The following is a 17015-nucleotide window of genomic DNA, read 5'->3' as shown; positions in this document are numbered from 1 at the left end:
CTGCACCGACCCCTGGTGTCAGTAGCATGGAATGACATCACAGTTCTCTGCACCGACCCCTTGTTTCAGTAGCATGGAATGACATCACAGTGCTCTGCACCGACCCCTGGTGTCAGTAGCATGGAATGACACCACAGCGCTCTGCACCGACCCCTGGTGTCAGTAGCGTGGAAGGACCTCATAGTGCTCTGCGCCGACCCCTGGTGTCAGTAGCATGGAATGACATCACAGTTCTCTGCACCGACCCCTGGTGTCAGTAGCATGAAATGACATCACAGTGCTCTGCACCAACCCCTGGTGTCAGTAGCATGGAATGACATCACAGTTCTCTGCACCGACCCCTGGTGTCAGTAGCATGGAATGACATCACAGTCCTCTGCAATGACCCTCTGGTGTATGTAGCATAGCATTTAATGACATCACAGTGCTCTGCACCGACCCCTTGGTGTTTGTGTCATGGAATGAGCTCACAGTGCTCTTCACCGACCCCTGGTGTCAGTAGTTAGGAATTACATCACAGTGCTCCGCACCGACCCCTGGTGTTTGTAGCATGGAAGGACCTCATAGTGCTCTGCACCTACCCCTGATGTCAGTAGCATGGAATGACATCACAGTTCTCTGCACCGACCCCTGATGTCAGTAGCATGGAATCACATCACAGTGCTCTGTGCCAGCCCCTGGTGTCAGTAGCATGGAATGACAACACAGTGCTCTGCACCGACCCCTTGTGTCAGTAGCATGGAATGACATCACAGTCCTCTGCAATGACCCCTTGTGTCAGTAGCATGGAATGACCTCACAGTTCTCTGCACCGACCCCTGGTGTCAGTAGCATGGAATGACATCACAGTTCTCTGCACTGACCCCTGGTGTCAGTAGCATGGAATGATGTCACAGTCCTCTGCAATGACCCTCTGGTGTATGTAGCATGGAATGACATCACAGTGCTCTGCACCGACCCCTGGTGTCAGTAGCATGGAATGACACCACAGCGCTTTGCACCGACCCCTGGTGTCAGTAGCATGAAATGACATCACAGTGCTCTGCAATGACCCCTGGTGTCAGTAGCATGGAATGACATCACAGTTCTCTGCACCGACCCCTGGTGTCAGTAGCATGGAATGACATCACAGTCCTCTGCAACGACCCTCTGGTGTATGTAGCATTTAATGACATCACAGTGCTCTGCACCGACCCCTTGGTGTTTGTGTCATGGAATGAGCTCACAGTTCTCTGCACCGACCCCTGGTGTCAGTAGCATGGAATGACATCACAGTCCTCTGCAATGACCATCTGGTCTATGTAGCATTTAATGACATCATAGTGCTCTGGGCCGATCCCTGGTGTCAGTAGCATGGAATCACATCACAGTGCTCTGTGCCAGCCCCTGGTGTCAGTAGCATGGAATGACATCACAGTGCTCTGTGCCGACCCCTGGTGTCAGTAGCATGGAATGACATCACAGTTCTCTGCACCGACCCCTGGTTTCGGTAGCATGGAATGACATCACAGTTTTCTGCACCGACCCCTGGTGTCAGAAGCATGGAATGACATCACAGTTCTCTGCACCGACCCCTGGTGTCAGTAGCATGGAATGGCATCACAGTCCTCTGCAATGACCCTCTGGTGTATGTAGCATTTAATGACATCACAGTGCTCTGCACCGACCCCTTGGTGTTTGTGTCATGGAATGAGCTCACAGTTCTCTGCACCGACCCCTGGTGTCAGAAGCATGGAATGACATCACAGTTCTCTGCACCGACCCCTGGTTTCAGTAGCATGGAATGACATCACAGTGCTCTGCATCGACCCCTGGTGTCAGTAGCATGGAATGACACCACAGCGCTCTGCACCGACCCCTGGTGTCAGTAGCGTGGAAGGACCTCATAGTGCTCTGCGCCGACCCCTGGTGTCAGTAGCATGGAATGACATCACAGTTCTCTGCACCGACCCCTGGTGTCAGTAGCATGAAATGACATCACAGTGCTCTCCACCAACCCCTGGTGTCAGTGGCATGGAATGACATCACAGTTCTCTGCACCGACCCCTGGTGTCAGTAGCATGGAATGACATCACAGTCCTCTGCAATGACCCTCTGGTGTATGTAGCATAGCATTTAATGACATCACAGTGCTCTGCACTGACCCCTTGGTGTTTGTGTCATGGAATGAGCTCACAGTGCTCTTCACCGACCCCTGGTGTCAGTAGTTAGGAATTACATCACAGTGCTCCGCACCGACCCCTGGTGTTTGTAGCATGGAAGGACCTCATAGTGCTCTGCACCTACGCCTGATGTCAGTAGCATGGAATGACATCACAGTTCTCTGCACCGACCCCTGATGTCAGTAGCATGGAATCACATCACAGTGCTCTGTGCCAGCCCCTGGTGTCAGTAGCATGGAATGACATCACAGTGCTCTGCACCGACCCCTTGTGTCAGTAGCATGGAATGACATCACAGTCCTCTGCAATGACCCCTTGTGTCAGTAGCATGGAATGACCTCACAGTTCTCTGCACCGACCCCTGGTGTCAGTAGCATGGAATGACATCACAGTTCTCTGCACCGACCCCTGGTGTCAGTAGCATGGAATGATGTCACAGTCCTCTGCAATGACCCTCTGGTGTATGTAGCATGGAATGACATCACAGTGCTCTGCACCGACCCCTGGTGTCAGTAGCATGGAAGGACCTCATAGTGCTTTGCGCCGACCCCTGGTGTCAGTAGCATGGAATGACATCACAGTCCTCTGCAATGACCCCTGGTGTCAGTGGCATGGAATGACCTCACAGTGTTCTGCGCAACCACTGGTGTCAGTAGTTAGGCATTACATCACAGTTCTCTGTGCACAGTGCTCTGGGCCATACTCTGATGTTTGTAGCATGGAATGACATCACAGTGGCCTCTGCTGATCTCCTCTGTCTGTTTTGACTTTCTCCATTCCAGGGCCGGATGGTCACCAGACAGACTATAGCTTGGCCTGGCTGATGGAGAATAGCTATGAAGGACAACTGAAGAAACCCCGCCTCCAGGAGCTGTGGAATGCTAAGGTCTATCAGCAAGCTCGAGTGGTACCTACGCCCTGCCAGCGGGTCTTGGAGACTGACGAGGGCCTGCGGGAGGTTTTTGAGAACTTCCTCCGCTATGGCTTCGCCTTGGTTGAGGGAGTTCCACCCACCGAGGAGGATACAGACCACTTGGCACAGAGAGTAAGCTTAGTCAGGTATGAGAGCTCAAAATCAGGTGTGCACCCATGTTATATTACCATAAAGAGTTCCCAATTCAAAAGAAATTCTTAGTTCAGAAAATATCAGGATCTGATGATTGTGGTGTAGGAGATTGGTATTGAGTGACAAAAGTACAGGAGATCAGTACTGAGTGACATGAGTATAGGACATTGGTGCTGAGGCAGATGTGTATAGGATATTGATAATGAGTGACATGAGTGTAGGAGATTGGTAGTGAGTGGCATGAGTTGCTATGTGTGTTACATGAAGGGGCCTTCTGGGACGTGGGAGTGATAGGGGGATTAGAGTAGGAGATTGAGATGAATCTCTAACTACTGACTCCTTGATTGGGTGAGCATGTGATCTGTACACCATCAGAAATGGATTTAAAAGAAAAAAAGACGGAAGAGGGACTCACAGAGATACTGGTAAAACAAAAGGACCTACACAACCAACAAACAAATCAGTAAAAATACAATAAACTCTAAGGAAGCAAAAGTGGCGTGTAATGATATAATCCCCTCCTCTAGAAAATCTACTTTTAAATGCATTGTGGGTCTCCAAGAGGCCCTCAGTGTATCCTCACTAAATGACCAACTGGCCTCTCATTGGAGGTAATAGGGTATTGTGGGTTTTGTTTACTGATTCTTAGTTGGAATCATTTGATACATAATTAAATTCCAAAGAGTGATGGAAGGGAATGTTGTGGCAGAAGTAGTTGACTGGAGTAGTGTGAGCTGGGTCTGGAAGGTGCTGCTGTATTACTTTTCAGATGAAATAACATACTTCTTCTTTGGCATAGTGGTGTGTATATTCTATCCTGATTGCTTTGAGTTTTTGAGTCTCACTACTTTGGGGTTAAAGGTGAACTGTGGTAAATTAACTAGTCCAATAATTTGGAGAAGATTGCACACTGCACAATTCCTTTAACTGAAAGCTTGACCCTAAATCCTTTTCAAGCCTTTTCACTGGCCGGATCTGAACATGTCCAGAAATAGGAGGAGTGTAAGAATTATGTTTGGGTCTATTTAACATCTGAGGATGAGACCAACAATATGTCTCTGGAGGAAAAGAAAGGGATTTCACGTCCCAAAGGATTGAAAGTGTATTTACAGATGTCAATGGCCATGGGTGAGGGAGATGTGAATGTATTAATGAGTATTTTGCAACCAAGATTTGCATTGGAATTAATAAGCACAAGTGAAAATGGAGACAGCAGATGAATGTGTGGCAGAACTTACAACATTGGTGATAGATTGCAAAGCTCTTCAGGAGGATTTGATTCGTGATCAATTAGTAATGCATGCCAGCAATCCTGTTATTCAGGAACATTTATGAGCAAATGGTGATTCTCCTTTAAATGACGTATTAGCTGTAGTACATAAAGCAGAGATCTCGGGTAGATGTGCGTTGGCTTTGAAACAGGAGTCAAAGGAATCTGAAACTATTACCATGTTTGATAATAGAGTGGGCAACAATCCTATGAAAGGAAACATATGTTTAACCCCTTGGCCGCACTGCAAAATCCGCCACAGCACTGGGGGTGTGAGGGGTGAGCGGGGCGCTTCCATGCTCGTGACCGAACCACGCCATCATGAGACTCGGGCATGTGTGTGCCCATGACAGCATGGTTCCATCAAGGCCGGCCCACTCATTAATGCGCCCGCACAGGCGGGGAATTAATGTTGCATGGGCGGAGAGATTGCAGCATGATGGAACCACGCCGTCATGAGCACATGCTGCCTTTGGCTCATGACGGTGTAGTTCCATCGTAAGCAGGCAAGGAGTTAAAGAGCAAGAGAGGTTCTGTCATTATGGTAGGAAGGAACACATTACTTACAGCAAGAGCTGTCTAACTGACAAACAGAGATGTAGCAACTGTGGCATTGTTGGACATTTTGCTAAGGTATACAGGGGCAGGAAGGAAAACATTAGGTGTATTGGTGATGAGTCAACCGTGAATGAAAAGGAAACCTTTCACCAGGGTAATGTGTGGTCTGCCAATATAGCAATTAGTGACTGTAATTGTACTTTGAATATCAATTTGGATACAATTAAAACTATATCAGAATGTTATGTGCTCATTCTGGGTCCCCATGCGCCATCATCAATGACGGACTGTGGAGAGAAAAATGTGTTCATACTGTAGGGGCCAAATTACTGGAATCTCTGATTCCTGGGGGCTATTTTGGTAAACATATTGATATGGTAGGATTCTGATGGTTTGTTTTCAAGTTGAAGAATTGAAGTTCTTAGGGAAACTCTATGTTCATTGAAAAAAAACAAAGGTTGCAGGGACGTTATAGTTAGGCTGACATTTCATTTGTACGAAACCAGATAAATTCAGCAGTTATAGTTAGCTGAGCTGATTCACTAATACACCTTTGTATATTTATTTAACACTCAGAGTCACTGGATGATGTCATCAGTGATGTCATTTGAGATGTCATCAGTGATGTCATGAGTGATATCACTGACCAGGTCGTGATGTAATATGTAATATGTGAGGTCATAAGCAATGCATTGTGGGGCGCAAGTTATAGTTAGCTCAGCTTACTAATAACTGCTGGATTTTTCTGGTTTTTGTGCATGTGAAATCTGAGCCTAATTATAATGTCCCTATAACCTTTGGCTGTTTCAGTGAATTTCTAAGATATTTTAAATTCTATTTCCTAACTATATCAGCTCTGTAATATTTGTTTTTATCAGCTGATTTCTAATGTTTTTTCTATGCTAATTCCTAACTATAATGTCCCTATAACCTTCCTCATGATTGTGCACTGTGGTGGTAATGAGTGGGTCACATTGACTTGGGTAGGGCTGGAAATCCTACTGAAAAAAAAACCTTTGCAGAACTGATGCCACTTTTCCCTCCCACAGTCTTGGTGTACTGTAATATATGTCAAAGACAGAAATGGAAGTGGTCAAATCAATTCTGTCCACAGATTGACAAAGTCAGGAAACATGTTAATAAAACTGTTTCTGCATTCCTCAGAGACCATCGCATGGGCTGTATCTATAACAACAATCTGCGTTTTACATGCTTGGAATTTATAGAAATGATGGAGTACAATTTACAGACAAAGGCAACAGGGTGTTTCTAAGTAACCTGAAAATATTCATCCGGTCTTGTGTGTAGCAGCCACATACACACAACCAACACAACGGCCCTTGTCAGAGCCACACTAGTACCTGAAATATTGTGAAACATTTTTGTAAAGTTTTTGTTTTTTTTGTTTTTGGGGATCTTTGCAAGATGTAATGATCCCCTCAGACAAGTCGTAAAATCAGAAAACAAAAGCAGACATTCAACGACCACCAACAGATCCAAACATAATATGTAAAAATGTCCATTTGGAACATTTCACTACACATATTACTATATATATATACTTCTTTCAAAGCATGTTGTAACTAATACTTTTGTACTAATTTTCTTTCAAAACCATCTTTTAGACCTATTTTCTGTTTCTGCTTTATTTGGGGCATCGTGATGTTGGCGTTAACCGTGACGATCATGCCTTTTCCATAAAGTCTAAAACACTTATTACAGTATTTTATACACTAGGGGTTTATTACTGTTTACTTCAAACTCATATTTTTCTAGTGTATTTCTAGAACAACCATCTCTAAAACCTATTTTCTGTTTTTGCAGTGAGGTGGAGTTTGCAATGACGTTGGTAATCATGACACCTGTGGTTACGTCGCGAAAGCAGTAAGCAAAAGCAGGAATTCAATAGCCACCACAACATTAAAAAATGATAACTATATAATTAATTCTAATCATCAGAGTAGATAACTCACTATATAAATACCGCTATAAAAACATTTATCGGAATCTCAATATCTCTATAACAATACGCATTAATGATTCACTGATATAATTTTTTTATTATTCACTAATCTTTGCATTGACGTCGCAATATTCACGAGCTCCCGGCAATGGTACATGGGGGGCCATGCTGCCTGTCGCGGCGTTGTTGCAAATATTGTGCACAATAAAAAAAATCTATTTTGGACACATACCTTGTGTCACTAACACATATGGTCAGAGTACCTATACACTGACCCCTTATGTTAGCCTTTTCAGAAATTATCCGCCCCAGGAACCATTCCCGATCAATAAAATGGTGGCTGCAACTTTCTGTTCAAGTTCCGTCCACCCACTCAGAGCATTCCCGTTGGCATGTGCATTTGTGGGTAATCGTGAAACCACAGCAAAATATCTGTGACCAGAGATATCACTATCATTTCTCAAAAACTACTGAACAGATTAACACCAAATAGGCAAAAAGCACTCTCTTGAACCAACATCTACCTCGTAACCAAATTTGGTGTAAGTCCATTTAGCAGTTCGTGCTATAAGTGAGGCTGAAGGTTCCTCTGGGAATTAATATTACAAACGCACCCTTATTTCATGCCCCAATTTCTCTGTCCACACTGCACAGATCAGCCCCAAACTTTCCATGACAACCAGAACCTACCTTACCACTTTTTGGGGAAAATTTCAAGAAGATTGGTCAAACGACACCAATGTTATTGCCAAGTCAAAAAAAAAATTCTATGGAAACTAGGTCCTCACTATAACTATCTACTGACGACAGCCAATAGGTAATATATATATATATATATATATATATATATATATATATATCAAAACAAAACCCTTTCAGGCATAGAGTGACGCATAAATTATGCAAACAAGAAGGAGAGAACTCTGGGTAGTTCTCAAGTTTAGGTGGAAAGCAGCCCCTGTTAGAGCACTCTCAACACCAGCGACACTCTAGATCTGCTCACCTCAAATGTCTGTTTTTCTATCAAAGTTTTTAAGCATAGGATTAGCAGAGTGCTATCCACGCCGAGATAGAAAATGACAAAGTCTTTTGAAATTTATACTGCAAAGTCTTTAAGCATAGGACTAGTACAGTGCAGTCCTTGCCGAGCTGTAAAATTTCGCCAGTAGGTAGTTATAGTTAGGATTGTTTTCCATAGGAAATCCACAACATTCTATTGGGAATAACTTTGGCGCAGATTGAGGGATCTGCCTGTAATTTTCCTCAAATTTGCCTCGCTGCGCTCCGCTCCTTTCCTGAAAGTTTGGGGGAGATTCGTCAAGCGGGGGCCGAGATAAAAGGGGGTCCCAAAACGTGTTTTCCCCAAGTTAATTTCCATAGTGCGGTTGGACTCACTTTTAGCCCGAACGGCTGAATGGATTTCCACCAAATTTGGCAAAATTGTAGGGACTGGTAGCCCGATGTGCCTTTGCTATGTCTCAAGATATGTGCTCCAGTGGATTTTGAGTAATTTAGTTTCAAAAAAATATATATATCTATAAGCGCGCCCCGGTACGCGCACCGGGGAGCGCACCGGGCGCGCTACGCGAGTTCGCGCGCGGAAAGCTGATTGGCTCTCGGGTGTCTGTCAACATTCCAAACAGTCCGGAGCGGCCGCCATCTTGTGTCTCGGTAGGATCGAGACACAAGAGGTGGCAAAAACAAAGGGGGAAATGACCATAAGGGGGCAGGGTAGACCCCCCTGACCCCCTAGGTTTGATGTGGAGGCCATAAAAGGGCCCCGCGGGGCAAAAAAAAAAGAAAAAAAATCAGATTTTCGCGGGGGGAGCGACCGGTACGCGCACCGGGGAGCGCATCGGGGAGCGTACCAAAGGGAAAGATGCACCTGCAGCTGCTTCTAGTGAAGCCATTTCTCACACAATGACTGCAGGTCTTCTTTACTCAAACAACAAAGTGAAAATGAGGAAAAAAGGTGGGGTCTTTCATCATTTGGAAAACAAAATTGTTGTGAACCAATCAAAAGTGTTATTTTCAGGTCTCATGACCTGGGCTTTCTCATCATTTGGAAACCAAAAGTGTTCTGAACCAATCAAAAGTGTTATTTTCAGGCCACATGACCTGACACGCTTACGCTACGCGCCCCGGTGCGTGCCCGGGGGCGCGCCCCGGGGCGCTTACATTGCGTGATCGTATGCGCTCGGGTGCTTCCGGGTGCGCTTATGTAGTGCGTCATATGACGCATCACACGGCTACGCGATACGTCACGATGTTGTTTTCGTTCGCGGGAATAGCGCTAACGGGACGCTCACTGGTACGCGCCCCGGGGCGCGCCGAAGCACTGCGCTTACCGGTGAGCGCATCGGTACGCGCCCCGGGAGCGCTCCTGGGCAAAAAAAAAAAAATACTATTACATAATTATACAATATAATATTTGTTATAAAAAATATTACTTTTCGTACCTATAGAGATTTGCTATTAAAAAACCATTGAAATTCACTGAAAAAACCATAGGTTTCACACCAGTTATAGTTAGGAATGAGCATTTAAAAAACCTATTAAATTCACTGAAAAAACCATAGGTTTCACACCAGTTATAGTTAGCTGGAAATTTTACTCGCATAAAACCATTGAAATTCCCACGTTATAGTTAGTTGTACTCACTATAACTTGCGCGTGCAATGCACTGCTGATGACGTCACATATTACATCAATCATGACATGGTCAGTGACATCACTCATGACATCACTGATGACACCATCCTTGTGACACAGTGACAGACCTCCTTTCACTGTAATGTAACCCTTGAAACACATATTCAAAAATAGAAACTACAATTTTCAAAAAAATGGAGATACCCATACCAGTTACAACAACCAATTCAGTAATTCCACCGTCTATATACACATCCACTCATTCACAAACAGTTCTACATAGTCACTCATACATATACTCACTCATCATATGTAGTGATACACCTATACATCCTGTTACACACCGACAGTCATCTAAAAGTTACTCACACACATACTCACACATGCAAATAAACTATTGAACATCCATTTATTTACATATACAGCTATACACACACTACCACCTTACTTCTAAGGAAATTTACACATACTTACTCTCTTAAACAATCACTTATAGAAACACATACTTATTTGAACAGGAACTCTTACAATCTCATACTCTCACATATACTCACTTACATACATCAATATTCACATATACTAGATTAAAACATATGTAGTTACTGATAAAGACACTAGTGAGACAGTCATTCACTCACTAACACACACATATACACACTCATCCACCCATACAGTCCTGCACATATGCTGTCTTCAAAACACATACAGAGAGTCAGTTATTCATGCATCTATGTGCTAAGTAATACCCCCACCAAACCATACAAACACTCATACTGATACTAAAACAAAAATCTAATAACCCATATACATACACATGTAGCTACTCACCAACCCATGCAGCCACTTATACAGAAAGTGAAACACTAATCCTTATATTTAAATATTTAAACATTACCCACTAATATATGTATTGCCTAAGATACACTTAATAAGCCAGTTAACCAATCAATTAAAAAAAAAAAAACATCTAAACACTTATTTAAACATTTATTCTTCCATCAACTTTTACATATACATATATAAGACATATTTATTTCTCGGAAAGACACACATTCACTGGATGGTGTCATCAGTGATGTCACTGACCATGTCATGAGTGATGTAATATGTGACGTCATCAGCAGTGCATTGCACGCGCAAGTTATAGTGAGTACAACTAACTATAACGTGGGAATTTCAATGGTTTTATGCAAGTAAAATTTCCAGCTAACTATAACTGGTGTGAAACCTATGGTTTTTTCAATGAATATATATATATATATATATATATATATATATATATATATATATATATATATATATATATATATATATATATATATATATATATATATATATATATATATATATATATATATATATATATATATATTCACTGAAAGAAACAAACTTTACAGAAATGTTATTGTTTGCCAATGGAAATTAAAAAACTTCATTGAAAAAACAAAAGGTTACTGGGACATTACAGTTAGGTTAATCTTTCCCTTGTGCAAAACCAGTGGAACTCAGCAGTTATAAATTGCGCTCCCGCAAAGCCCTTGCTTAGGAACTCACATATTACATCACTCATGGCAAGGCCAGTGACATCACTCATGACATCTCAAATTACATCATCCACAAAATCACTAATACCAAGAGGCCTAGGGGTTCAGGGTGTTTCTGCCCTGTCCCCCTGTAATAATGTGGACCCCCCCTGTGCCCTGGGGGCCACCATGTTCCCAGGGTTAACTTTTATCAGTAGGGGAACCACGATGACACCCCTAGCCCCAAGAACCACCACATCCACTGGGCTTTTTTTAAAGAGTGAGAGGCAAACAAACTCCCCGCATTCCTGGGGACTGACACCTCCCTGTGGGCTTTAAAATGAATGAATATGGGTAGCCATGCAACCCCTCTACAGCTCTGATGACCACTACCTTCCTGAGGCTACAATGAAATAATGAAGAGGCTTGTTGTGGATCCCCGGCCCCTTGGTCCACCAACTCCCTGGGGGATTTTCAAAGAAGAGAGGGGGCCATGTGGCCCCCGAATGGAGCCTTAGATGGCCCAGGGGACTGCAACTCCCCAGGGCTGGCTCCTGCAATCAGCCGGGGCCCGTGCAGGTAAAAGCAGGAGCAGTGGGGCAGGCTGGAGGTGGATTTCGATAGTCGACCAAGAGAAAAAATGTATTATTTATTTTATTTTCCCTTGTGGTCGTCTGTCGAATCCCAGCCCACTGGCCCAAGGAAGGGGGCCATGTGACCCCCTTCCTTTATTATTAAAAAATCGTAAATAAAGGCCGGGCCCCGGGGATAGGGTCCCCGGGGCCAAAATATGCCCATGGAAGAAGGCCATGTGGCTCCCCTCCCCATTCTTTAAATGCTTGACCCTAGGGATGGGGTCCTTGGGGAGAAATCGGCCGAGGGAAGGGGTGTGCAACAGCCTCTCTTCCCTTATAAAACAGAACAAAAAATTAATCAAAAAAGCCCAACAACTTGCTGGAGGCCCGCCTCCTTTCTCCACCACTCTGAAAATGCATCTCCTGGTGCACTGATGGTTGGGGTATGAAGTACCCTTGTCTCCAGAGGGTTCTTGGGGGCCAACTAGCCCTTCTTTTACCTCCAGTAAGACCCACACAGCTAGATTGCTGAAAGGTCATCAAAGGTAATGCCCCTTTCTCCACCACTCTGGAAACATGCCTCCTGGTTCTCTACTGCTTGGGGAATGAAGTCCACTTTAGTCCTGAGAGCATCAGGAGACAAGGGGACTTCATCCCTCACCAGCAGTGCGCCAAGAGGCGTGCTTGCCAAGTGGTGGTGAAATTGGGCGTGGCCTCCAACCACCTCTCAGCAATCCTGCTGTGAGGGGCTTACTGGAGCTAACAGGATGTCTTCTTGGCCACTAAAAACCCTCAGCAGCCAAGGGGACTTCATCCCCCAACCAGCAGCGTGCCAGGAGGTGCTTTTGCAGAATGATGGAGAAAGTTGGCGGGTCTCCAGCGAGTTGTTGGGCTTTTTCATTTTTTTTGTTTTCTAAAGGAAATGAGGCTGTGTAGCCCCCCTTCCCTGGGGTGATCTCTCCACAGGGACCCCATCCCCTGGGGCCAGGCATTTTAGGAATAGGGAGGGCTGTCACATGCCCCCCTCCTGGGCTGATTTGACTCCTGTGACCACAACCCCAGGGGCCTGCCTTTTCATATTTTTTAATATGGGAGGGGGGACGTGCAGCCCCCCCTATAGGCTGACTTTGAACCCAAGGACCCCATTCCCTGGGGCTCACACCTTTGAAATAGAAAAAATAAAATTTTAAAAGAGAAGGGGGCTGTGCAGACCCCTCCCTGGCCAATTTCAGCCCCGGGGACCCCATCCCCCGCTTGGTGCCCTGATCTCACCCAAGGCACCCAGTTTCTGACATAGGGGACGCAGGGAAAGCCTGAAGGTTCCTGCATTCCCTGGTGGCTCCCCACATCCTGCAGGAGCCGGCATTATTTTTTGAAAGAGGGAGTTGCTAACATGGAGTTCCCTCTGCCCAAAAGTATTTCTGCTTTGCTTCGAGTAAGCAAGATATTTTCTGTTCTCGCTTACTTGGAACAGAGCAGTGTTGTCTATGGCTGTTCGCAGGACACCCCCGCGCCGCACCGCCACCAGCTGTGTGTGTGCCCCCACCTCGCTTCTGCCCGTAGCCTCGTTGTGCCTGCCTCGCCCCTCCGCCGTATTTGCGTGTTACGTGTGCCTGAATAATCTGTTTTTCCTTCCTAATTGTTTTATTGTATTGTAGTTATTGCCTCTGTACTGTTGTCCCTGTTGTCCCCTTGCATGCTGCTGTATTAGGTTTGTTTCTGTTACCCATTCCCCTGTGCCTGCCCGCCCCGATCCCCGCTTCCCGCCGCCGTCCAAGCGGACACGCCCCCTTTTGTTTTGTGCCCTCCCTGCTCCCGCCTCCCAGCTGCTCCTCCCAGCTGCTCCTCCCTCCCTCCCACTTGGCCATAAATGGCGACCGCGCGGCGCAGGTGAGTGTGACCTGTTCGCAGGGCACCCCCGCGCCGCACGGCCACCAGCTGTGTGTGTGCCAACGCCTCGCTGCTGCCCGTAGCCTCATTGTGCCTGCCTCGCCCCTCCGCCGTATTTGCGTGTTACGTGTGCCTGAATAATCTGTTTTTCCTTCCTAATTGTATTATTGTATTGTAGTTATTGCCTCTGTACTGTTGTCCCTGTTGTCCCCTTGCACGCTGCTGTATTAGGTTTGTTTCTGTTATCCAGTCCCCTGTGCCTGCCCGCCCCGCTCCCCGCTTCCCGCCGCCGTCCAAGCGGACACGCCCCCTTTTGTTTTGTCCCCTCCCCGCTCCCGCCTCCCAGCTGCTCCTCCCTCCCTCCCACTTGGCCATAAATGACGACCGCGCAGCGCAGGTGAGTGTGACCTGTTTGCAGGACACCCCCGCGCCGCACGGCCACCAGCTGTGTGTGTGCCCCCGCCTCGCTGCTACCCGTAGCCTCGTTGTGCCTGCTTCGCCCCTCCACCGTATTTGCGTGTTACGTGTGCCTGAATAATCTGTTTTTCCTTCCTAATTGTAGTATTGTATTGTAGTTATTGCCTCTGTACTGTTGTCCCTGTTGTCCCCTTGCACACTGCTGTATTAGGTTTGTTTCTGTTACCCAGTCCCCTGTGCCTGCCCGCCCCGCTCCCCACTTCCTGCCATCGTCCAAGCGGACACGCCCCCTTTTATTTTGTGCCCTCCCTGCTCCCGCCTCACAGCTGCTCCTCCCTCCCTCCCACTTGGCCATAAATGGCGACCACGCGTACGCGCAGCGGGCGCGCCGATTGTGCGCCGAAGGCGTGCCAAAGGTAAGCCCGTCTGCGCCCGTCCGCGCCTGGACCGCGCCCAGTGCCAGGACCCCTGGCCCCACCGACGATGCAAGACGACCCGACAGACCTACGCCGCCGCCGCCCTCAACGCAATCAATGCCGGCCGGAACCCCGCCTGCTGCCGAGCCACCCCGAAACGCTTCCACGGACCCTTCACCTGCACAACCTGCAAGTTCACCTGCCTCTGAACAGGCACCGCGCCCGCAAAGCCAAACCCCAGCTGCGACCTCAAGTGCATCCTGCTCAACACCCGCTCCGTCCACAGACACGCCGTCGAACTCTGGAACCTCCTCGACACAACATCACCAGACGTCGCCTTCCTCACTGAAACATGGATGAACGCCTCCTCAGCCCCCGACATCGCCATCGCCATCCCGGATGGATACAAGTTCATCAGGAGAGACCGCATAAACCAGACCGGAGGAGGCATCGCCATCGTCCACAAGAACACCATCCGCATCACGACCGACTCCAACGACACCCTCGCCGCCGCCGAGCACCTCCACTTCCAGATTCACACCGACCCAAAGACGACCCTCAGAGGCACCCTCATCTACAGACCCCCAGGAACACGCACACAATTCAGAGAAAACATCACGGACTTCATCAGCCCACACGCCCTCCCCTCCGCCGACTACATCCTCCTAGGGGACCTCAACTTCCACCTGGAGAACAACAAGGACCGCAACACCGTCACCCTGCTGGACAACCTCGCCAACCTCGGACTCACGCAACTGTTCAACACCCCCACCCACTACGCCGGCCACACGCTTGACCCCGTCTTCTCATCCAGCAAGCACATCGCCTTCAGCCACTCCACCGGACTTCACTGGACAGACCACATCTGCTTCCACTTCAGCTTCAGAAAAACCACTACCCACCACCACCCGCAACAGGTTCCTCACAGAAGCTGGAGCAAGCTCACCACCGACCAGCTCACCACCTCCCTCAGCCAGAACCCACCTGCCAGCCCTCCAGACCCCAACGAAGCAGCCCGTAACTTCACGCAATGGCTGACAGCCTGCGCCGACGACCTCGCACCACTAAAGAACCCATCCAGCAAACCTAGAAGCAAGAAGGCCCCCTGGTTCACCGACGAACTCAAGGACTCCAAGAAGACCTGCCGCACCCTCGAGAAAGCCTGGCTCCTCGACCGGACCACTGACAACATGACCGCCCTCAAACACGTGACCCGCAAGCACCACCAGCTCATCCGCACCACCAAGAAGAAATCACTAAAGGATCGACTGGACAACAACGCCCACGACAGCAAGGAACTCTTCAGCATAGTCAAGGAGTTCTCCAACCCCAGCACCGGCAACAACGACATCACCCCTTCACAAGATCTCTGCGACTCCCTCGCCTCGTTCTTCCACCGCAAGATTGCCGACATCCACAACAGCTTCGGCGCACCATCCTCGCACCCAACCGTCGAACCAACGCACCCCACCACGACCCTCCGCACCTGGACTGCAGTGACCACCGAAGACACAGCCCGCACGATGAACACCATCCACTCCGGATCTCCGACTGACCCCTGCCCCCACCACGTCTTCAACAAGGCCGACTCCACCATCGCACCCCAACTCCGAGACGTCATCAACACCTCCTTCGACACCGCCACCTTCCCGGAGAGCTGGATGCATGCCGAGCTCAGCGCCCTACTGAAGAAACCAACAGCGGACCCCACCGACCTTAAAAACCTCTGCCCCATCTCGCTCCTCCTTTTTCCTGCCAAAGTCATCGAGAAGATCGCCAACAGACAGCTTGCCGCCTTCCTCGAGACGACCGGATCCCTCGACCCCTCGCAGTCCAGTTTCAGAGCCAACCACAGCACTGAGACCGCCCTCATCGCAGCCACCGACGACATCCGAGCCCTCCTCGACAACGGGGAAACAGCGGCACTCATCCTCCTGGACCTCTCCGCCGCGTTCGACACTGTCTGCCACCGGACCCTAGTCCAACGCCTCAGCAACACCGGCATCCAAGAGAAGGCATTGAAGTGGATCACCTCACTGGAAGAACACAGAGAGTCCGCCTCCCCCCGTTTTGTTCCGAGGCCACCGAAGTCATCTGCGGTGTCCCGCAAGGATCATCACTCAGCCACACCCTCTTCAACGTCTACATGAGACCTCTCGCAGCCATCGCACACCAACACAACCTCAACATCATCTCCTACGCCGACGACACCCAGCTGATCCTCTCCCTCACCAGAGACCCCGACATCGCCAGAACCAGCCTCCACGAAGGGATGAAAGACGTCGCAGAGTGGATGAAGAACAGCCGCTTGAAACTGAACTCAGACAAGACGGAAGTCCTCATCCTTGAACCATCACCCTCAGCCTGGGACGACTCCTGGTGGCCCCCAGCCCTGGGCACCGCCCCCAATCCGACAGACCACGCATGCAACCTGGGCTTCATCCTGGACTCCTCCCTCTCGATGACCAGACAAGTCAACGCCGTCTCCTCTTCATGCTTTCACACCCTCCGCATGCTCCGCAA

General features: G+C 48.0%; 1 protein-coding gene across 2 annotated transcripts in view; it reads left to right on the top strand.

Annotated features, from left to right (window-relative positions):
- The window catches only part of LOC144785686 (trimethyllysine dioxygenase, mitochondrial-like), a 449852-nt gene that overhangs the window by 286150 nt on the left and 146687 nt on the right, over nucleotides 1-17015 (top strand). For both annotated transcript variants that reach the window (XM_078664478.1, XM_078664479.1), the window contains exon 4: nucleotides 2945-3221. In XM_078664478.1, coding sequence (XP_078520604.1) covers nucleotides 2945-3221 — 277 coding nt within the window. The remainder of the gene's footprint in view (nucleotides 1-2944; nucleotides 3222-17015) is intronic.

Source organism: Lissotriton helveticus, chromosome 10 (genome assembly GCF_964261635.1).
Source record: "Lissotriton helveticus chromosome 10, aLisHel1.1, whole genome shotgun sequence".
In the NCBI taxonomy this organism is placed as follows: Eukaryota; Metazoa; Chordata; class Amphibia; order Caudata; family Salamandridae; genus Lissotriton; species Lissotriton helveticus.
Note: the sequence above shows the minus strand (reverse complement) of the source record. Positions and strands in the feature narration are given on the sequence as shown.